The sequence below is a fragment of the Hyperolius riggenbachi genome, chromosome 10 (assembly GCF_040937935.1).
Source record: "Hyperolius riggenbachi isolate aHypRig1 chromosome 10, aHypRig1.pri, whole genome shotgun sequence".
Classification (NCBI taxonomy): Eukaryota; Metazoa; Chordata; class Amphibia; order Anura; family Hyperoliidae; genus Hyperolius; species Hyperolius riggenbachi.
This window is the reverse complement of record NC_090655.1, coordinates 264,962,853-264,987,374: the sequence shown is the minus strand read 5'-3', so window position 1 is coordinate 264,987,374 and position 24,522 is coordinate 264,962,853. Positions and strand designations below refer to the sequence as shown.

The following is a 24,522-nucleotide window of genomic DNA, read 5'->3' as shown; positions in this document are numbered from 1 at the left end:
CCCCTATTACTTCTCACATTCCCTGTGTACATGGTGTGTTTATACCTCATTACAGGCACACTGTGCAGTCACATTACACACATCACACCCCTATTACTTCTCACATTCCCTGTGTACATGGTGTGTTTATACCTCATTACAGGCACACTGTGCAGTCACATTACACACATCACACCCCTATTACTTCTCACATTCCCGGTGTACATAGTGTGTTTATATCTCATTACAGGCACACTGTGCAGTCACATTGCACACATCACTCCCCTATTACTTCTCACATTCCCTGTGTACATAGTGTGTTTATACCTCATTACAGGCACACTGTGCAGTCACATTACACACATCACACTCCTATTACTTCTCACATTCCCTGTGTACATAGTGTGTTTATATCTCATTACAGGCACACTGTGCAGTCACATTACACATCACACCCTATTACTTCTCACATTCCCTGTGTGCATAGTGTGTTTATACCTCATTACAGGCACACTGTGCTGTCCCATTACACACATCACACCCCTATTACTCCTCACATTCCCTGTGTACATAGTGTGTTTATACCTCATTACAGGCACACTGTGCAGTCACATTACACACATCACACTCCTATTACTTCTCACATTCCCTGTGTACATAGTGTGTTTATATCTCATTACAGGCACACTGTGCAGTCACATTACACATCACACCCTATTACGTCTCACATTCCCTGTGTACATAGTGTGTTTATACCTCATTACAGGCACACTGTGCAGTGACATTACACATCACACCCCTATTACTTCTCACATTCCCTGTGTACATAGTGTGTTTATACCTCATTACAGGCACACTGTGCAGCCACATTACACATCACACCCCTATTACTTATCACATTCCCTGTGTACATAGTGTGTTTATACCTCATTACAGGCACACTGTGCAGCCACATTACACATCACACCCCTATTACTTCCCACATTCCTTATGTACATAGTGTGTTTATACCTCGTTACAGGCACACTGTGCAGCCACATTACACACATCACACCCCTATTATGAGGCGCTCAATACTATTGGCTATTGGCATACATCCCAACTTTTTGAGATTAGAAAGAGGGACATTTAAGCAAGGTCTATGCCACACCCCTACTTACACATACTATAAAGATATCGAAAGAAAACTATGTTGTTTTATAATTCAAACCACACTGGCCCTTTCTATCCTGATCCATTTTTCTTTGTATTTGAAACGAAGAAGGTCCACACGATGCTCCTAAGATCCTATGTCTTTATTTATGGACGTATCCAAAAAGGTCAACACACATCACCAGCTGACATGTTTCGGACCTACTGGTCCTTATTCATAGCTAGAGTGCAAATGGCACAAAGGCCTCCTATATACCCTCCTTCAGTGGAGTGGGTGGTTCCCGAGACCAAGCCCAGGGAAACACCCCTAACCCCACACACAGGAAGGGATATGTACAATGTAGAATACAACACCTAAAAAAGACAAAATAGGCATTGCTGCTTAATCCATGGCTAGAAGTTTGGATCAAGACAGGAGGCCTACAGGCATAACGTACAAAGTTCCAATCACATCCAACACCAATAAATGCATGTTAGAAAAATGATATCATAAAACCTATAAAAATATGTAAAAAATGTGAATTGTACAATTAAAACCATCAAGGAGCAGCGTATATAGAGGAAGTGAACCCTAAGTTAGGAGTGCCAGATCCCAGCGGGAGTTCAGACCTTTTGGGAGTCTCGTACCCATTCTGAAAATCCATAAGGCCTCCCGACTCTTAAGCCGTTTAGTTGTGTCCCCCCCTCTCTGTGCAGGCAAAACTCTCTCTAAGGCATGGAAGGAGAAGGAGGACATGTCACCTTGGTGGACCTGGCGAAAATGTTTCGCCACATTGGAGATATTGGTGCTAAGCCAGGCCGGACCACAGTAATGTTCCCCTATTCTAGCGCGTAACGATCTTGTGGTGCATCCTACATACTGTAGGGCACATGCCCCACAAGTGATGAGATACACCACATTCGACGTCCCGCAATTTACAAATTGCTTAATGGGGAAACTGCGTCCGTTCGAAGTCGACGTGGCAACCCGAGTTCGAGTATGGACCTTACAGTAGTGACATGTTCTCACTCCACATCTGTATGATCCCAACAGATTCAACCAGGTAGAAGACCTGGTTCGGGACTCATACAGACTAGGAGACAATGATTGGGCCAAAGTGGGAGCACGCCTACTTGCGAAGCGTACCCCCTGTTGCAAAACACAGCGCAGGTCCTCATCACCCTCCAAAACTGGGAGATACTTTTTAAGAATAGACACGATCTTGTCAAATTCCTCACTGTACGTTGTTACAAAGGTGGGTTTGGAAACCCCAACATTCGCATCTGAGTCATCTGCATTTTTCAGCAAAGAATCCCTGCTTTTGGAATTGGCCCTGACCTGCGCTCTATTGATCATCCAGTTGGGGTACCCTCTCTCTTTCAATCTGGTCCCTACCGTTACAAACTCCTCCTCAAGCCAAGCCCCCCTCGAGCAGTTGCGGCGGGCCCTGGTAAACTCCCCCACTGGGACCCCCCGTATAGTATGTTTCGGGTGACAGCTAGTAGCCCGGAGGGTTGTGTTCCCACTACATGGCTTTCTGTAGGTCCTAGAATGTATCCTCCCCTCATGGGAATCTCCTACTAAAGTTACATCCAAATAATCTATAGAATCCACCCCCCAATTGGAGGTAAATTGTAAATTAAAGGTATTGGTGTTCAGTTCCCTCATAAATAGGGGGATATCCTCAGGGTTGCCCTTCCACACCAGAAGAAGGTCGTCAATGTACCTCCCGTACCACGCAACGTCCCCCAGACGGCGGCTCCCACCCCCAAAGATGTGGCACTCCTCCCACCAACCCATATATAGGTTGGCTAGAGACGGAGAAAACTTGGCCCCCATGGAGGCGCCACACCTCTGGAGGTAGAAGCCACCATCAAACGAGAAATAATTGCGGGACAGGAGGTACCCGACGGCCAAACATATGAAGGTTCTCAAATCCTCAGAATACGCTGAATATTTTTCCAGGTGATGTTCAATAGCCTGGATGGCCAAATCATGAGGTATGCATGAGTACAAAGCCTTGACATCGATTGTCACCCACACAAAGTGGTCATTCCAAGAAAGACCCTCCAGACTTGCAAGTAAATGCTTAGTATCTCTGATGTAGCCTGGGAGCCTCACCACAAATGGTTGTAACAGAGAATCAATCCACTCGCTCAGGCGCTCCCCCAGAGAGCCAATGCCAGCCACAATGGGCCTGCCCTCCGGGGGAGCGCCCGGCTTGTGGATTTTGGGAAGGTGGTGGAAGATCGGGGTGACAGGGTGGGTCACTGCCAAATAGTCAAAAAGTTTCTGATCCAAAACCCCCAAATCTCGACCAAAGGACAGAAGATCAAAGAGCTCCATCTGGAAGCCTCTCATGGGGTCTCCTTTGAGTCTCTGATAAACTGTGGGGTCCCCCAATTGTCTTAAAGCCTCCATTTTGTAACTGTCGCTATCGAGAACGACAACGGCCCCCCCTTTGTCTGCATTTCAAATGACAATATTAGAATTACTCTTAAGGCTCTGGAGGGCCTGTCGCTCGCGATGCGACAAATTGGAGTTCCCAGGGCTATGGGTACCCTCCAGCTCTACCAAGTCCCTCTCCACCAGCTCCTGAAAGGTCTCTACATGGTGGGTCCTGCTAGCTAGAGGGTAGAAATCTGGATTCCGAGCACGAATGGGCTTTACATCATCTAAGGAGATTAATCCTGAGTTTTCAGCTGCCAGACAGTCCAAAGCCCATCTGGCCCTAGTTTCCTCAAAATCTCCAATATCAGTCGCGCCCATCGTAGCCCTAGTGCCAGAGGTCCCACTCTCACATTTTAAAAAATGTTTCCGCAGAAGGATGGTTCTCACAAACCTGTTAACATCTATAATGGTTGTAAATACATCCATGTGATTAGTAGGTGCAAATGAGAGACCCTTCGCGAGAACATCCTTTTCCATATCAGTAAGCTCGTATTTTGACAAATTGACTACATTACATGGTGTGACTCCCCCTGGACTACCCCTTTTGGTCCTATGTTTCACTCCCGCCCGTCTGGTCTTCCGTCTCCCCCTCTCCTGCCCTTCCTGCGGCCTTTTCTCTGTGTCCTGTGGGGGGTAACTTGACCCTGGAGGTTTTTTGAGGTTACAGAAGTATTGTGATCCACAACTCTCCTATGCTGGATAGGTTTCCTGGGATCTGAGGAGTCGGAAAAGTCCGACACCTCCGGGGAGCTAAAACTAACTCATCTACCATGGTTTTTACGTGAGCTGCGTAGAATGGGCCTGGGTGACCTAGGTGACCTGGCCATAGACTCCCACTTCCCCCATTCATATACCACCTCACGCCTATAATCCTCAACATCCCTTAAATACTTGGTTCTTTTTGTTTCAGTAATAATGGACTCTAATTTAGCAATGTTCTCACGCATTCTATTATGCAATTTATCATACTGTTCAAATTTTTCAAATCTGACGATATTTGTTTCCAGGTCAGTAATTTTGAACCTTAGATCCACCAATTTGGTTTCTTCGTAAGAAATAATAAGTCTCATCAGAGCCAGGGAACAGTCCGTGAGGATCCCATTCCATTCCAATATGAATTGCTCAGAATACAAAGTTGTGGGTACTTTTTTAATGCGAAGTCCCCTTGGTATGATTTTTTCAGCTACATATTGCTTTAATGTGGTCAAATCCCACCAAATCTTAGTCTCCTTCTCAGTGAGAGACTCCAATTGTGCAAAGGATGTCCTCAAGCCTATTTCTGGTTCAATGTCCCCGACATATGGCTGCCTTGAGAACACCGCTGCAAACTTCTGACACCTAGTGAAATCGTATGCCAAATCCCCCAAACCTATGAGATGATTGTCTGTCTCACCTGCTCTTTTAACTTGGGGTTCACAGTTATCAGCGGAAGTAATAGGCTCTTGATTTGGGAAGGTGGCTGTTTGCATCTGTCTTGCAATCTCTGCAGCAGAAGGCCACTGCCATGTGGCCTCTTGCTCCTGCTGCAACAGTGTGTGCTCAACAGGCTGGCTATCAGAAACAGGAGGGAAGGCTTCATGAGCCCCCGATGTCCCCAACTGAGAATTAGGCCCCCCAAGAGTCACAACTTCCTCCCTCCTGTCGTTCTCAGATGTCTCCGCACTGCGTACATCTCCAGACTTATCTACTGAGAAGGCGTCATTTACCTCTTGTCTGGCTGCATCATGGCTCCAATCCTGCAAGAGACCTTTCACCAGTTGTCTGCAGTGCGGGCGGGACTGGACGCATTCATCACCCGCACCCACCACCATGTCGGCAGCCTCTCTCGCTTGCTTGGGTCTGGCGCCAAGTGATGACATCACCAGGGCCGCATCTCGCGATGAGACCCCAGGTCCCATTGAATGTCTCCTCCTCTGCTCCGTCAGACCTCGGACACGAATGCCCGCTCGTTCCAGGGCAGCGATATGCGGGGCAACTCCATCATCCTCCAGCAGCTGTGTGCGCACGGCATCCCCCTCAAAAGAAGCATCCGCCTGCAGCAAAGGGTCAGTCCCGGCAAATGCTCCCGCAGCTACAACAGAAGGAGGTATGGGCTTGCATTTTTCAATTCCAATCGATTCCAGCGGGGGAATCTCCGGCTGGGTGCTTATAGTGTCTTTATGTTTCAACTTGACTGTTGCATCCCTGCTGGCAGAGTTCATAGATGGTGGTTTAGGAGTCCTAGAGTACACCTCCAGTCTGGATCTAGGTGCACTGCTATAACCATCCTGTGCACCAGTATTGCTTCTCAAAATACGCTGCTCCTTATGTGCCATAAGAACAAGATGTGTGAGACCTATTTTTATAGGTTTTATGATATCATTTTTCTAACATGCATTTATTGGTGTTGGATGTGATTGGAACTTTGTACGTTATGCCTGTAGGCCTCCTGTCTTGATCCAAACTTCTAGCCATGGATTAAGCAGCAATGCCTATTTTGTCTTTTTTAGGTGTTGTATTCTACATTGTACATATCCCTTCCTGTGTGTGGGGTTAGGGGTGTTTCCCTGGGCTTGGTCTCGGGAACCACCCACTCCACTGAAGGAGGGTATATAGGAGGCCTTTGTGCCATTTGCACTCTAGCTATGAATAAGGACCAGTAGGTCCGAAACATGTCAGCTGGTGATGTGTGTTGACCTTTTTGGATACGTCCATAAATAAAGACATAGGATCTTAGGAGCATCGTGCGGACCTTCTTCGTTTCAAGTATTTCCTAGGATTAGCCATCCTGGTCTGGCACTGCTCTTTCTGGGGTGAGCGGTTTCCACCTTCCTTTCTTTGTATTAACATTTGAAATTAAGAACTATATTAATTTAAAGGATGGGAATAAAGTTTAGAGTCAATAAAACACTTTTTTTTTCAGTAGAATAATACATATATTTACACAGATCTATACAGCAGTCCTGAAAGAGAGTCAAATGAGGAAGAAAGAGGGACAGGGGTCTCAAAGAGGGACTGTCTCTTGAAAAGAGGGACAGTTGTGAACTATGTATTGGTACTGCAGCACTTGTATTGTCCTGAGTAAGCGGGCTCAGAGCCGTGAAGCACGTAGGGAAGGCTCTCTATACTACCGGCTCTTGGTACTGCGCCACTTGTATTGGCCTGAGGAAACTGGGTCAGACCCGTGAAACGCATTGCATGTGCATGTGCATTGCATGTGCATAATCTCATTGTCTTATCTGACTTATTTTTAAAGAAGGACCTTTCAGAGAAAAATCGTATTTCTCTAGTATAGCCTTCTTTCTTAGAACAGTTGTGCCTAAGACGCGCACAGACTGTGCCTTAGTTATATTGAATAGATAGCAACTGTCTGTATTGATGAAACTGTTACAACCCACCGGTTTGGAGAAGGTCCTAGTATGGAGCTGGGTAAACTACAGCCTGGGGGCCATATTACCTGCGGGCACTTCCTGATGGCATCCCACATGACGCCGACGTAGCCATGGTGACCCAAGGCTGGAAGCAGTGATTAGGTGAGTTAACCATTCCCTTTCACCCAGCTCACAACTCTGCAATAAGGGAGGGAGGAGGGAAAATATGTTAGGAATGCGGCCCGCAGGCTTCAAACCGGGCCGCTTAAAGGTTGCCCAGTCCTGTCCTTGTACAAACTTCATTGGAATCAATATGTACTGTGAGGTCCAAATAATTGATGCTTTCACTGATGTACTCTGCTGTAAACTTCAAATTGTACTGATTTATGATTATTGTACCAAGGATGCCTCTGTTCTTTGCCATAGAAAAAAGGCATTATCGATAAACCTCCACCATAGCACAAGACTCAGGGCCCATAGATCACTTACAGAGAGCAAACTCTTCCCAGTGTGCCAAATATAAATTGGCAAAGGCCGGTGCGAATATTGTGCCCATAGCTGTGCCTGTACTTTGTAAATCGTACCCTTGATTAAAGAACAAGCGACACCCATGCTGACCTAGAAATAAAAAAACACATATATAAGTAGATAAATACTACTTCTACTTACATAACAGATGTATTGTGCTATCCACTTAATGATTCTTGTGACTTGTGAGCATTTGGTTGAACAGCGAGGAGAACGCCAGCGCATACCACTATAATATACTTTGCATGCAAACCAATTCCAATATGCTAAAGTTCCTCCTAGTTTAATAAATGTTGGCACTTGTCTTGGTAGCAGATTTGCATATGATTTGCATCTGAATTGAATGCAAAGTGTGCAGAAAATCTATTTATGTGCTTCACACTGAGCTGGTGGTCATTTCAGATGCAGCCTTAGTGGTACACACTATATAATCAGTTTACCTGGGGGAATTTGTCAGTCTCTTTGGAAGCTGATAGTACAAAAACATCAACTAATTAGGGCAGCACGGTGGCTTAGTGTTCAGCGCTCTTGCATTGCTGGGTCGCCGGTTCACCTCTCAGCCAGGTTAACATCTGCAAGGAGTTTGTATGTTCTCCTTATGTCTGCGTGGGTTTTCTCTGGGCACTCCGTTTTACTCCCACAATTTCAAAAACATACAGATAAGTTAATTGGCTTCCCCCTAAAATTGGCCCTAGACTGATACATACACTACATGATACATACATAGACATATGACAATTTTTTACATTTATTTAAGTATTTGTATAGCGCCGACATATTACACAGCGCTGTACAGAGTATATTGTCTTGTCTCGAACTGTCCCTCAGAGGGGCTCACAATCTAGTCCCTACCATAGTCATGTGTCTATGCATGTATCGTGTAGTGTATGTATTGTAGTCTAGGGCCAATTTAGGGGGAAGCCAATTACTGTATTTTACGCCATATAAGACGCTCTGGAATATAAGACGCACCTAGGTTTAAAGGGCACAAACCAAGGAAAAAATATATGTATACTAAACCTGGTGCGCCCATATTCCAGGAGCATCTTATACATGTTCTACCCCAAATGGTGGCCTCCTGTGTCCCCATTCCCTGATGCCAAATGTGTAGCTGCGCTCTCCCCTGTAACAATAGTTCAGGCAGCCGGATCACATACCATATGGCCACTGAGATCTGTGTCTTGTGTAATGCCGTCTCCTGTGCTGCCTCTTCGGCCCCGTGTTCCCGCTCTCTCTATCTCTGCTCCCATAGTGCATATATAAAGTATCGGGCATCTGGCTGCAGTACCGCATGGCCGCAAGGATCACAGTCCTGTCTCATGTGCGCGGCCGGCCTCGTTCTGATGACGCGATCAGAACGAGCCTTTCAATAGAGCCGGACACGCACATGAGACAGGACGGTGATCCTCGCGCCCATGCGGTACTGCAGCCAGATGCCCAATACTTTACATATGCACAAGGGGAGCGGAGATAGAGAGATACGGGAATACAGGGCCAAAGAGGCAGCACAGGAGACGGCATTACACAAGACACAGATCCATATGGTATGTGACCCGGCTGCCTGAACCATTATTTCAATTAGTGCAGTGGTAATAGACACGGGGGAGCGGGCACACACAGGCAGGGAATCCCGGACATGGCGACGGTTCATATCGGCGGGCGTTCGGAGGTCGGGGATTCCCTGCCTTTGCCATATAAGACGCAGAGACCTTTTTTCCCCATTTTTGGGGGGAGAAAAAGTGCGTCTTATACGACGGAAAATACGGTAACTTATCTGTATGTTTTTGTGATGTGGGAGGAAACCGGAGTGCCCGGAGGAAACCCACACAAATACGGGGAGAACATACAAACTCCTTGCAGATGTTAACCTGGCTGGGATTCGAACCGGAGACTCAGCACTGCAAGGCGAGAGCAGTAACCAAGTATGATCACTTTGGAGCAATACTCTGAACACCAGATTACTAGTGGAATAATGAAAGTTCCATAAGTCACACGCAGTCTGTTTTTTTTTTTTTTTTTGCGTCATATTTTTAAGGATTTTTTGGAATCTTTATTCATTTTCATTTGTTTTGTTATAAAGTGCATTATTGGATTTTATTGGTCTTTTGCTGCGGCCATTTTCCCCTTTTTTCCACCTCGGCTCACTGCAGTGAGGGTGTGCCTGTGGTGCGTGTTTGGTGTGGTGGATTGTTGTAGCCAGGGCTGTGGAGTCAGAGTCGTGGAGTCGGGCAATTTTGGGTGCCTGGAGTCGGAGTCGGGAAAAAATGCACCGACTCCGACTCCTAATGAATTTGTAACTGTAATTAAAATAGAAAATATGATAAAATGTTCTATTTCTCAGATAACAGTCATTAAAAATAATGTATATATACAGTAATAGCTGTGCTTAGTCCACAAAATGAAATAAACCAATCAAAATTAGTTACTTGTGCTGCTTCAATAAAGCAGTCCCCGTATTTTTAAGGTCAGATATACATATCTGATTGTGACTGTATATATGATGTGTACACAGGAATCTCTTATATATACTAAATAACATCTATGCTGTAAGAATAAAGCCTGATGTGTAGCCGTGTCACTAATAGAGATGGTCAATGAGATGGAAATAATTCTGCACTGATGCTGATTTATGCAAATGTATGCACTCTCTTTGCTGATGAAATCAAATAATTTGATATGTTGTTAAAATTTGGTTTGGTGACTACAAATTAAAGGTTACCTGAGACTGATGAAAAGTAAAGTTTTATACATACCTGGGGCTTCCTCCAGCCCCCTTCAGGCTAATCAGTCCCTCGCTGTCCTCCACCACCCGGATCTTCTGCTATGAGTCCTGGTAATTCAGCCAGTCAGCGCTGTCCGGCCGCATGCCGCTCCCACAGCCAGGAACATTCTGCACCTGCGCAATAGTGCTGCACAGGTGTAGTATGCTCCTGGCGGCGGAGTGTGTGCATGCGCACTACGCCCGACTGGCTCAAGTACCTGGACTTATAGCAGAAGATCCAGGTGGTGGAGGAGGACAACGAGGGACTGATTATCCTGAAGGCGGCTGGAGGAAGCCCCAGGTATGTATAAAACTTTAATTTCATCTGTCTCAGGTTTACTTTGTTACACAGTAGTACTATACTCTACATATCCACTCCCCACAGAGCTGCAGGGAATCCACTGAGAATGCTGTGCACATTGAACACAGAGGTGTTGTCTGTCACCCATAAACCTTGTTCAGATTGTGCATGAAGAATGTGTAATAGAGGAAGAATCTCCTTATTCCCCTGCAGAGTACCTGCACATCACTCTTACATGTACCCACAGTTACATTGCCTAGGGCCTGATAGATGTTCTTTGTTCCGGTTTGTACCTTTTACATGTACTCTTACCAAGGACTAGTTTTAGTCTAAAGGGAATAAATATAGTAGTCTACATATCCTTCTCACTTCAGTTGTCTTGTAAAATTCCTAAGCGTTGGCAGTTAAGAGACGAATTTCATGTTACATACTTTTAATCAACAAAATTTTAATATGCAAATTAGAGGAGTCGGAGTCGGTGGAATCCTAAACTGAGGAGTCGGAGTCGGTGGATTTTTGGACCGACTCCACAGCCCTGGTTGTAGCAGAATGACCCAGCAGCACCACATACATGTAATACAGCTCTCTGAGAGGCAACACAGGAAGGAGGAACACTCCAGAGTTCTGTCGCTCTTCACAGCTGCTGTTTCCATGTCTGATTATTATAGAGTTATATTGCTTATATGTGGTGCGGCTGGATTATTTTGCTACAGTGTTTGTTAGACTCTGCAGGGCTATAGAGTAATCTCTGACATTTTATCCTCATTGGCTGCTTGTCATCTGGACTTCTCCAGTGGATTGTAAGCCAGCATTTCTGTGTAATAAACGCTGGATAGTGTACTGGATAAGGGCTCTTACACAGGAGACCTGGGTTTGAATCTCGGCTCTTCCTGTTTAGTAAGCCAGCGCCTATTCAGTGAGGAGACCTTGGGCAAGACTTCCTCACACTGCTACTGCCTACTGAACATGCCCTAGTGGCTGCAGCTCTGGCGCTTTGAGCATGCCAAGAGAAAAGCGTCTGTGTCTGTATATAAGCTGTGTCATGAACTAAAACGTGCACTAATAAACAATATGTTGATATTAAACAATGCCAGTTATTACTACCACAGAAAACCCCTATTTTATAGCCAACATTTCTATGGGAATTCTTTGTGGTTTACAGTTTTCCTAAGAGGGGTGTATACCAGGAAAATATGTAATTACTTAGGTATTTTTATTATACCAGCTACAGACGTATTAGAGGTTTTGGATTCCTCTTAGTTCCTTTAATTTAGTGTTTATTTGCACGACTGGAGACAAGAGAGAGATGAAGGTACATTACAGGGGGCATATGAGTGACAGGAGGATACAATGGTAATAAGAATGTGTAAGTGACACCACATTGCTCTACAAACATAACACAGATTTCTTGCTATAAGTACATATAGGTCTGTTGTCACAGGAGTAACACATTGCTTCCATTGTCTCATCAAGCTTTACAATTTACCGCTTTTCCATGTATGGCCAATGCTTTATGTGTAGGGAGGGACAATTAGATGTGCAAATAGTCTGCTAGTTATATACAAAGTTATGCAGCTGCTGCATCTGGTCCATTTCTAATCTGCATAAACTTTGCATCAACTTGGAGTTCTCAACAGCTCACTGGCCATCCCTAATGATAATTGTTTCTCCCCTCAGAATTCTCTAACAGGAAGTGATGATGTTTCTCTATTTGCAGGGCGGAGTCCCGGCATCAGGAACCTCTCAGAGACTCCCGGCATCAGGAACTTCTCAGAGACTCGTCTCTCTGTATCCACAGACTGTACAGCGGAGGATGATGTCACTGGACAAGAGTCTCCTGCAGATATCCTGGTGACCCCAAATATTCCCACAGATTCCCCTCACCTGTCTAGCCCTGAGGGGCCTTATACCCAGCACAACTCTCCCCCTGCTGGAGGGTCTTATTCCTGTTCTATGTGTGGGAAATGTTTTGTGTGGAAATACCACCTTGTTAGACATGAGAGATCTCACACTGGTGAGAAGCCCTATTCATGTGCTGTGTGTGGGAATAGTTTTTCACAGAAACCTCAACTTGTCAAACATAAGAGATCACACACTGGTGAGAAGCCCTATTCATGTGCTGAGTGTGGGAAATGTTTTTCACAGAAACCTCATCTTGTTGAACATAAGCGATCACACACTGGTGAGAGGCCTCATACCCAGCACAGCTCTACCCCTACTGAAGGGTCTCATTCCTGTTCCACTTGTGGGAAATATTTTGTTTGGAAATCACATCTTCTCTTACATGAGAGATCTCACACTGGTGAGAAGCCCTATTCATGTGCTGAGTGTGGGAAATGTTTTGGACATAAATCACAGCTTAACATACATAAAAGATCTCACACTGGTGAGAAGCCATATGCATGTGCTGAGTGTGGGAAATGTTTTGGGCAAAAAACAGTCCTTGTCACACATGAGAGAACTCACTCTGGCGAGAAGACCCATTCATGTACTGTGTGTGGGAAATGTTTTTTACAAAGAGCAAACCTTGTCAGACATGAGAGAACTCATACTGGAGAGATGCCATATACATGTACTGAGTGTGGGAAATGTTTTATACAGAGATCAAACCTTGTCAGACATGAGAGAACTCATACTGGAGAGATGCCATATTCATGTACTGAGTGCAGGAAAACATTTGTATGGAAATATCAGCTTGTCAGACATAATAGATCTCACACTGGTGAGATGCCATATTCATGTGCAGAGTGCGGGAAAGGTTATGTACAGAAAGCAGACCTTGTCATACATGAGAGATCTCACACTGGTGAAAAGCCCTATTCATGTACTGAGTGTGGGAAATGTTTTGCTAAAAAATCAGGTCTTGTCACACATGAGAGAACTCACACTGGTGAGAAGCCCTATTCATGTGCTGAGTGTGGGAAATGTTTTGCAGAAACCTCAAGTCTTCACCAACATGAGAGATCTCACACTGGCGAGAAGCCATATTCATGTGCCAAGTGTGGGAAATGTTTTGTACAGAAATCAGAAGTTGTCACACATGAGAGATCCCACACTGGTGAGAAGCCCTTTTCTTGTGCTGAATGTGGGAAATGTTTTGCTAGGAAATCATATCTTGTCATACATGAGAGATCTCACACTGGCGAGAAGCCATATTCTTGTGCTGAGTGTGGGAAATGTTTTGTACAAAAACCACATCTTGTCAGTCATGAGAGATCTCACACTGGTGGTAAGTAAGGAGCAGGGAAACATAGCTCCACCTTCAGTGAACCTGAACAGGCCACAGGACAGTGTTCTCCATCTCTCCAGCATAGCAGGAAGTAGGGAGGATGGAGAGTGGAGTGCAGCAGCCAATAATTGTTCAGTTCCGCTTATCCCTCTCTCATCGCTGATGAGAAGCTCTATTACTGCACTAAGTGGGGGAAATATTGTGGCCAAAAGTGTTATTTTACAATGTCTCTTATTTCTTGCAAAGTGCCCATAGCATTTACACAGAATCCTGGGGACTCTTTCATGCTGCTCAGTGCATTGGTTTGTAAAGCAGTAAAGTCCCTGAACGGAGGTGGCATGATGAGATACACATGGGCACATATAGTACTAAGTCTAGTTAGAACTTGCCTGTTTTCACTTTCCTATTTCTACATTACATGCATTAATATATTAGGGGAGTTATCTATGAAAATAAGGCAGAACCTGTGGTGATATGCAGCTATGGCTCGCTGGAAGTGAAAAGAAAAGCCACAATAATTTTATCCAATTGAATAAACACTCCTGATAACAAGAGAGTGCTGTGAAAATAATTATTTGTTTTTGTTGGCAGCAGAATTAACCGGATTTTACATCACACTGATATGGTTGCTGTGCAAAATTTAGAGTCAGAACTTAACCCAATGAAGCAAAAATGAGAATGTGAGGCACCAGGCAAGTTCTTGCTACACAAACAATTCATTTGGATTGATTCACTAAACCATGCTAACGCATAGCATGGCCATTAACACACCTTATCAGAGATAACACACCTTATCAGAGTAGCATAGTGAGTGCTACGAACTTATGCCTGCTAATTGGCAATGACGAGAGCTCCACTCGGCCTGCCCTGAGCCTGTAGCGCTCACTATGCTACTCAGATAAGGCATGATAACTTTAATAAGGCATGTTAACTTTGGTAAGGTGTGTTATCTCTGATAAGGCGTGTTAACGGCCGTGCTATGTGTTAGCACGGTTTAGTGAATAAACCCCATTATCTGTTCAGCTAACTGCAAGTTAACTTCAAAATTAGATCCTGATCCTCCAAAAAGTGTGCAGCAGAAAGTTTTATATGAGGAAGAAAAAATTCCCAGGGTCTGAATCAGAAGGTTCGGGCCTGTTGCAATGCTTTATGGTCTAATTTAGAAGGCTAGGCCTACCACTAGGTCAAAATAATAGTATAATAAAGCGGCTTAATAAGGTATACTGGCAAAGATAAGGTATTAGAAGTCAGATGTATTCCCAGGTCATATTATACTTCAGCACAAATAATGCAGATACACCCCAATGTCTCAGTGCTGCACCCCAAATGTAAATTAGAAGCAGATCATTGGATACAGGTGTTTGGGCTGGAGGTGAGATACAGGAATTCTGGGGTGGAGAGGGGGGACAGGTTATTGTTATATGTGTTATAATCACTGCTATAGACACCACAATGCCTCAGTGCTGCACCCCACATGTAAATTAGGAGATGATTGGATACAGGTGTGTGGGCTGGAGGGGAGATACAGGAATTCTGGGGTGGAGAGGGGGGCAGGTTATTGTTATATGTGTTACAGTCACTGCTATAGACACCCCAATGCCTCAGTGCTGCACCCCAAATGTAAATTAGGAGGAGATGATTGGATACAGGTGTTTGGGCTGGAGGTGAGATACAGGAATTTTGGGGTGGAGAGGGGGACAGGTTATTGTTATGTGTTACAATCACTGCTATAGACACCCCACTGCCTCAGTGCTGCACCCCAAATGTAAATTAGGAGATGATTGGATACAGGTGTTTAGGTTGGAGGTGAGATACAGGAACTCTGGGGTGGAGAGGGGGACAGGTTATTGTTATGTGTTACAATCACTGCTATAGACACCCCAATGCCTCAGTGCTGCACCCCAAATGTAGATTAAAAGGAGATGATTGGATACAGGTGTTTGGGCTGGAGGTGAGATACAGGAATTCTGGGGTGGAGAGGGGGGCAGGTTATTGTTATATGTGTTACAGTCACTGCTATAGACAAATGTGGGAAGCTGTTGCTGGAAACAATTCTGTGTTATGAAAATAAATAAATCCTATTAGAATGGAAATCTGATGCATCTCCAAGTATCTCTCCTGTGACTAAAGCTGCTAATAAAGTGATTCCTCTGGATAATGTGCTGAATATCAGCTGTATATTGTTCCCACAGTGTGACGTGTTTTGTTCCTCTGCATGGAATGTAAGATGTACTATTATCTGCATCAATCTTATTTATGTAATAAATACATTGCAGTGTTCTCCCCAGAGCCTAGTGCCCTGGTAGCTTCAGTGAGCACCCAGCTGTGATCACTACTCCCGGTCTGTGGCAGATTCACCTTACTCCACTCTCAATGCAATACAATGGGCAGCAGGTGTGACATTGCAGCCAGCCCGCTGTCACTCAGACACCCTCCTCCTCAGCCCCCGCCTATCAGTGGTGTGCAGGGGCGGGGAAAGCTCGGTGACTGACGTTATGAGCCAGCCCCTAGGAACTCTGAAGTATCAGCGTTCATGCTGGGGGGAGCAGCGACAGCATTGCAGGACAGACGGTTTTCTTTTTCTACTAATAATGGTTCCCCAGCAATGGAATTCCTGGTCAGCTGCTGTCTCTGTGTTGTCGAGTGACATGTTGCATGTAACATTATGCAACAGGTGCACTCTATAGCACAACCTCCTTTGGATGCACTTTGTTTGCTGGGAGGAGAGGAGACTGGTAACAAACATCTATAAAGCTACCACTGCTTCCCATCCCCCGCTGCTCTGCCGGAGACATTGCTATAAATCTAACTATAAATCTAACTGTCCCTGGACATCGGTCTGCAGACCTCCTGCAGTGTGCTGTGCAAGCTACACAAGCTGTAAGGCACAGGTAAGGGAGAAGAGGCACCCAAGGTGACAAAATATATTGAAAGCAACTATAATATGAAAAAATTAGGTGGCTTACCTCAATGACGACATGTCAGGCAGGTACAGGGGTGTGTGTGTGTGTATATGTATATGTATATATATATATATATATATATATATATATATATATATATATATATATATATATATATATATATATATATATACACACACACACACAGTATACCAGGGGATGAGCAGCACAAACTAAATTTTACTATGCAAAGCATGCACGCAGCACTGGAGATCTCCAGTCTCCATAAGGAATATATATACAGAAGGGCTGCAGCACACAACAGGAAAACAGTGACAGGGGCTCTTGGTTAAGTTTTAACGCATTTAAAAAAATGTGAGAAAAAGCTAGTTTTTATCAGCGTTCTAGTAGGAACCATCCCAATAGCCCAAGGGTCAACTAAATGGGAAAAAGGAAATTAAAAACACCTCACCTTCTTCTAGCTACTAAATGAACTATGAGCTCCGCTCATTTATATGCTTAACTGTGCTAGAGGTGGGCTTGGTTATGCACGCTCACAGGGGAAAATAACATATACCAGGGGATGAGCAGCACAATCCAAATTTTATGCAATACTATGCAAAGCATGCACGCAGCCTGGAGATTCCCAGTCTCCATAAGAAATATATACACCCACCACCTCCTCCTCTACCACCAGCTCTACCAGCACCAGGTCACACCCACCACCTCCTCCTCTACCACCAGCTCTACCAGCACCAGGCCACACCCACCACCTCCTCCTCTACCACCAGCTCTACCAGCACCAGGCCACACCCACCACCTCCTCCTCTACCACCAGCTCTACCAGCACCAGGCCACACCCACCACCTCCTCCTCTACCACCAGCTCTACCAGCACCAGGCCACACCCACCACCTCCTCCTCTACCACCAGCTCTACCAGCACCAGGCCACACCCACCACCTCCTCCTCTACCACCAGCTCTACCAGCACCAGGCCATACCCACCACCTCCTCCTCTACTACCAGCACCAGGCCACACCCACCACCTCCTCCTCTACTACCAGCACCAGGCCACACCCACAACCTCCTCTACTACCAGCACCAGGCCACACCCACCACTTCCTCCTCTACCAGCAACAGGCCACACCCATCACCTCTTCCTCTACTACCAGCTCTACCAGCATCGGGCCACACCCACCACCTCCTCCTCTACTAGCACCAGGCCACACCCACTACCTCTTCCGCTACTACCAGCTCTACCAGCACCATGCCACACCCACCATCTCCTCCTCTCCTACCAGCACCAGGTCAAACCCACCACCCCTTCCTCTACTAACAGCTCTACCAGCACCAGGCCACACCCACCACTGCCTCCTCTACTACCAGCACTAGGCTACCTAAACCACCCCATTCTCTACTACCAGCTTTACCAACACCAGGCCACTTCCACCATCTCCTCCTCTACTACCAGCTCTTCCAGCACCAGGCCACACCCACCACTTCCACCTCTACTAACAGCTCTACCAGCACCAGTCCACTACCACCAACTCCTCCTCTACTACCAGCACCAGGCCACACCCACCACCTCCTTTTCTACTACCAGCTCTTCTATCACCAGGCCACACCCACCACCTCCTCTACTACCAGTACCAGGCCACACCCACCACCTCCTCCTCTACTACCTGCTCTACCAGCTCCAGGCCACACCCACCACCTCCTCCTCTTTTACCAGTATCATACCACACCCACCAACTCCTTTTCTACTACCAGCTCTTCTAGCACCAGGTCACACCCACCACCTCCTCCTCTACTACCAGCACCAGGCCACACCCACCACCTCCTCCTCTACTACCTGCTCTACCAGCTCCAGGCCACACCCACCACCTCCTCCTCTTGTACCAGGCCACACCCACCACCTTTACTACCAGCTCTTCTAGCACCAGGCCACACCCACCACCTCCTCTACTACCAGCACCAGGCCACACCCACCACCTCCTCCTCTACTACCAGCACCAGGCCACACCCACCACCTCCTCTTCTAATACCTGTTTTACCAGATCCAGGTCACACCCACCACCTCCTCCTCTTCTACCAGTACCAGGCCACACATGTCCCACTCCTTGCCCAGGTAGGGGGATTTTATGGATGCTTGTATAAATCTTCTGTAACCATTCGGAAACAACTGAATTACTGGGCCATATCCACTGACAATGGCTAAAATGAACGGCCACAATCTAGATTCCATTGCTGGTGATGATGAAATATGTCTATGCAGTGGTTACCCCATACAGGTTTTTGGTGAGTGGGCTTGATATAAGCCAGCAATTGGCACAGCATACTATTGATGTTCCTGCTTGCCTGGGGTCCAGTGATCTTTCTGTAGACCCGTCAGTGCTGCTGGGGGCGTGGTCACAGACGATCAGTCATGTCAGTGCTGCTGGGGGTGTGATTACAGACGATCAGTCACGTCAGTGCTGCTTGGGGTGTGGTCACAGGTAAATGAATCCCGACTGTCGCCAAATAGTGTTAATTTTCTTATTTAAAAATGAATGAAAGGTGGGTCACTAACAACTACCAGCCTCCCTCCACTGATGTCACAGACTGATGCCAGACAGATGCCAATTCATGCTGCCAACACAACCGCCACAATCTCAGGTGCTGCTGCATTGGTGGAATGTTTCCGCTGTTAGTGTCACATGTTTCATCCAAGTCAAGCTGCCATCTATACATCCCTCATGCAATATTCAATTTTTGTAAGTGTTAAGATGGCCACACCCCAAATGATTCAAATATCTGTTCAATTCAAGAATAGTGATCAATTTTTCTGACATTGTAACATTTCAAAAATGTAACCAATATATCACACACACACACACACGTTCAATTTTTCCACAATTACGATAAAAATGATTGGAAACTCTGAGAAAATTGCTTGGGTGGATATATATTAATAAATTGAAACCACACACCATTCAATTTTCTTAAAAATTTATCAGAAAATTCCACCATTCCTGATCAGCTTTTACCAAATAAAAACGTGAAATCCATTTTGAATTTCTTGTTCGAATAAAAAAAAAAATGCTTTTAGTTTTTTGGGAAATCCGATCTTTTTTTATCAAATTACAGTAAAATCGGATTATTTTATTGCATCGTGTGTAGCAGAATTACACAGAGCTCTGTTATTATGGCGTGATGATGCAGCGTGCTGACAATTCATGCCGTGTGACATTTCTCTGCTAGTTAGTGTGGGAATTTTTTTTACATAATTTTGCAGCATTCATGTTCTTATGTGGCAAATAGCAATCACATGTACACGTTTGTAATACAACAGCCAATTTCTGGAAGTGCCAAAACTTATTCTGCTTTATGGGCATTATTTGCACATTCTCTCCGTGTTCGCATGGGGTTTTTTCTCCGGGGACTGCCACACAGTCTTCTGTCCCATAAACACACACAGATAGGTTATTTGTTCCCCTCACCCCTCCAAATAAGACTTCAATGGCAACAGATGGGCTACATCCCAGTCTAGACAATTTCTCCAGTAATTTTGCCTCTTCCTCCCAGTTTGGTGCAAGAAGCTGACACTTTCGTGTAGCTATGGAGCCACATCCATATGGCAGTTCTACATCTACAGCAACTGTCTGGGGACTAATAATGATTATGGAATGGGATGCACATGTAGTTGAAGATTCTGTTGGTAACAGATAATAATAATAGTAATAATAATAGCTGATTACAAGCGATTCCAGAAACAGAGGCTGCAGTTAGCTTATTCACCACAAGATGGCGACTTCAAACCTCCCAGGTGGAACGCACAGACAGGAAAATGTGAAACCAAAGAGAGGAAATGGTGTACAGACTTTTTCAGGAGTTGAGAGCACACGGCTGTAAGAGGTAATTGTGTGATTGTTGTTATATATTGGGCAGAGCAGAGGTCGGGGTGGACATACTTTGTTACAGAGGAGGTCATAGTACACCTGTCACTATCCTGATCATCCCCCTCTCATTATCATGTCTAATTATAAAAGTCTATTTCTCAGCTCAGCCCCTGACCTCTCTACACTATTATCTCGAGTCCATGCCTGTCTATCTGCCGTTTTGCATTTATGTCATCCTGTTTTCTTAAACTGAATGTGGTAGTGTATTTTGCAATCTATCAGAGATTGCATCCAGGCCCGGATTTACCTCACAGGAGCCTATGGACACAGATGTCCTGGCACCCTCCATGAACCTACAAACCCCCGCCAAACTGCACTGCAAGTGTGCTGGTTTTCCCAGCTGTCACTTCTCCCTTACTTCCCTTGCCTGTCATAGGTAGCTACAGGTGCCCCTTAGTATTAGGTAGCCAGAAGTACCCTCAATATTAAGTAGCTTGAGGTGCCCCCAAGTATTAGGTAGCTAGAGAAACCTTAGTATTAAGTAGCTAGAGTTGCCCTGGCTGAAGTAAGCTCTCATCAGTGGAATGCTGATAGCAGAGTGAGTAACCTTTCATTTGGACTCTCAGAATTCTTTATTCGCCAAGTACGACAGGCGCCGCACCCGGAATTATTTGTGGACACTGGCAGTTGGCATGGTGCAATAACACAGCAACATAGTGCAAAAAAATTACGATACGAATAACACAACAACATAGTGCAAGTTAAAAATTACAATACGTAGTATTACAGTTATCTACATTCTATACAGTCACATTTTTTACACCGCAGGGCTTAGTATTGATGGCAACCATATTGTGCCAGCATTTGGAAACAGTCATATGGCTGCGATCGTGCACTGGTGTGCCAAGGAGCAGGGAGGGGGCTGGAGGATGGCGTTTTAGAGATGGTCTGAATTAAGGAGGGTGATCGCCTGAGGGAAGAATGTATTTCTGCGCCTGGTGGTTTTGGTGGGAATGGACCTATAGCGACGCCCTGAGCGGAGGAGGTTGAAGAATTGATTGCCAGGGTGGGAGGGGTCATATATGATCTTGTTTGCCCTTGACCTCTGTAACATTCTCTGGAGATGCAGCTGCGGGCAGTCAGGATGCCCCCGCAGCTGCTTCGGTTTCCTTGTCGGGCGTTTCACCCGTTCCTCCGGTGTCTAGCACGCGAGGACGGGATTGTCAGTGGCTCATAGGGTTGCTTTGTCGCATGCACGCGCGCGCGCACAGACAGGACCTGTATGTGGGGAGGAGGCGCGTCAGCTGACCTGCCGGTCGGCTGACGTCAGAGGAGACTCACGGCGCTTCCGATTGGCTGATGGGAGTGGCCGAGGGGTCTCCTCCGCTTCTTAAGCCTTCTGGAGTCACTCGCAACTTGTCTGCTGTTGCGAATACTACGTGTTAGCGCTCAGACCTTAGACAGATACGGTGTGCTTTGATCCGGGAGGAAACCGGGGATTTTACACAAGACTAGGAATTATTACTATTTTTGTTATTATGCTTGATATTCTGTGTATGACTCTGGCTCTCTTCTGACTACGCTTATGCTATAAGATTCTGTACCTTTGCCCATCTGATCCTGTTGCTGACTCTGCCTGAAATACCTCTATCCTTCTGCCTGCCGATTCTGTACTGTATCCTCCTGTCTGTTGCTGAACCGATCTGTCTGACCACTCCACTCACCAGTGAGCCCTTGTCACTGGTGAGGTTCCTTACTGATAGTACCCACCAGCTCCTCTGGTGAGGTTTTGTCAAACTGATCAGTATTACAGTTGCACCAAGCACTATTCACGTTTGTATTTACCTGTTAGCTATACTTGCATTATTGGTGATTCTGCAGATCACCACATAATCAGGTATAGTGTCTGGATTATTGGTGATACTGCAGATCACACAATAACCAGACTCCTGTGTGCTACACCAATCATTACAACCTCATTCTGTTTGAATGGAGAAGGTCCAGTGGAGGCAGGGGAGACCCGATGATCTTCTCTGCAGTGTTGATAACTCTCTGGAGTTTGAGCCTGTCCCTTGCACTAGCACCTGAGTACCACACAATGATGGAGGAGCAAAGGACAGATTCAATGGTCGCTGTGTAAAAGCTGGTCAGAAGTTCCCTTGGCATTTCAAACTTCCTCAGCTGTCTCAGAAAGAACAGTCTCTGCTGGGCTTTCTTTTGTGTCGTGGAGATATTTACATCCCATCTCAGTTTCTCAGTGATGGTGGTGCCTAGGAGCCGAGCGCTTTGAACCCTGGTGACCTCCATGCCATTGATGAAGATTGGGCAAGGTGTTGGGGCGTTCTTCCTGAAGTCCACTATCAGTTCCACAGTTTTTGCCGCATTTAGTACAAGCTTGTTGTCCGAGCACCACCTGAGGGTCCGCTCAATCTCGCAGCGATATTCAAGCTCACCATCTTCCCCGATGAGACCTAGAATGGTAGTATCATCTGCAAACTTAATGACCTTGACTGTGTCCGCAGATGAGGTGCAGCTGATTGTGTACAGGGAAAAGAGCATCTGTGACAGTACGCCCCCTTGCGGAGCACCAGTATTGGTGGTTCTTACACTGGAGGGGCGGCTGCCAAGTCTGAATAGCTGTGTCCTGTTTGTGAGAAAGTCTTTGATCCAGGCACATAGGGTGGGGTCCACACCGAGTCGTTTCAGATTGTCATGCAGAATGTGCGGACAGATGGTATTAAATGCGGAACTGAAGTCCAGGAGGAGGATCCTGGCACATGACTTGGGTTTGTCCAGGTGTTCAGTGATGTGTGCAAGGATGTGTGCAAGGAATATGGTTAATGGCGTCGTCCACTGACAGGTTGGCCCTATTCCCGCCGGCAAGGAGGCAGCGCAGCACTTGTTTTTTATTTATTTTTTTTTCAAATCATGTAGCGAGCCCAGGGCTCGCTACATGATAGCCGCTGAGCGGCGGCATCCCCCCACCCACTCCGATCACATCCGGCGATCAGAGTAAGCAGGAAATCCCGTTAAGATTGGGATTTCCTGCAGGGCTTCCCCGGTCGCCATGGCGACGGGGCGGGATGACGTCACCGACGTCATGGACGTTGGGGCGTTATATCCCACCCCTCAGCGCTGCCTGGCACTGATTGGCCAGGCTGCGCAGGGGTCTGGGGCGGGGGGGGGGGCTCGGCGTGGGGGGTAGCGGCGGCGATCGCGTACTTCACGCAGCTAGCAAAGTGCTAGCTGCGTGTAGGGAAAAAAATTATGCAAATTGGCCCAGCGGGGCCTGAGAAATCCTCCTCCTGCGCAGGTTACCCCGAGCTGGGCTCGGGATAACCGGCAAGGAGGTTAATCAGTAGAAGCTCAATGTCAGGGGAGCAGCCTTTGTGCAGGATGGTTGTGTTGGAGCACCAGGTAGAGTTGATGTAGAAACAGACACCTCCTCCCTTGCTTTTCCCTGAGAGTGCATGGTCGCGGTCTACACAAAAGAGATCGAAGCCAGGTAGATGAATGGAGTTGTTTGGGATGGATTCACTCAGCCAGGTCTTCGTGAAACAGAATACCGGGGAGTTGCTGCCAAGCGAGGGTTTGCTGCCGAGCAGTAGGAGCAGCTCGTCCAACTTATTCGGGAGGGAGCGAACGTTCGCTAGCAAAATGGCTGGTATGGGTGACCACAGACCTTTCTTTTTAAGCTTTACTTTAGCACCTGCTCTCCTACCCTTCGGCCTATCTGCTCCTTCAGGTCCATTGATCGAGTTGAGCCCAGACTGTGTCCCATTAACCACCCTGGCGTTCTGATTAAATCGCCAGGGTGGCTGCGGGAGGGTTTTTTTTAAATAAAAAAAAAACTATTTCATGCAGCCAACTGAAAGTTGGCTGCATGAAAGCCCACTAGAGGGCGCTCCGGAGGCGATCTTCCGATCGCCTCCGGCGCCCAGAATAAACAAGGAAGGCCGCAATAAGCGGCCTTCCTTGTTTTGCTTATATCGTCGCCATAGCGACGAGCG

At 46.2% G+C, this 24,522-nt stretch overlaps 2 protein-coding genes across 2 annotated transcripts in view; one reads left to right on the top strand and one right to left on the bottom strand.

The window, feature by feature from the left end:
• The window catches only part of LOC137535386 (zinc finger protein 585A-like), a 764,031-nt gene that overhangs the window by 591,842 nt on the left and 147,667 nt on the right, over positions 1-24,522 (bottom strand). The window lies entirely within an intron of this gene.
• Positions 1-24,522, top strand: part of LOC137535849 (uncharacterized) — a 349,356-nt gene that overhangs the window by 304,872 nt on the left and 19,962 nt on the right. The window contains 1 exon segment of the mRNA XM_068257733.1: positions 12,220-13,731. Coding sequence (XP_068113834.1) covers positions 12,220-13,731 — 1,512 coding nt within the window.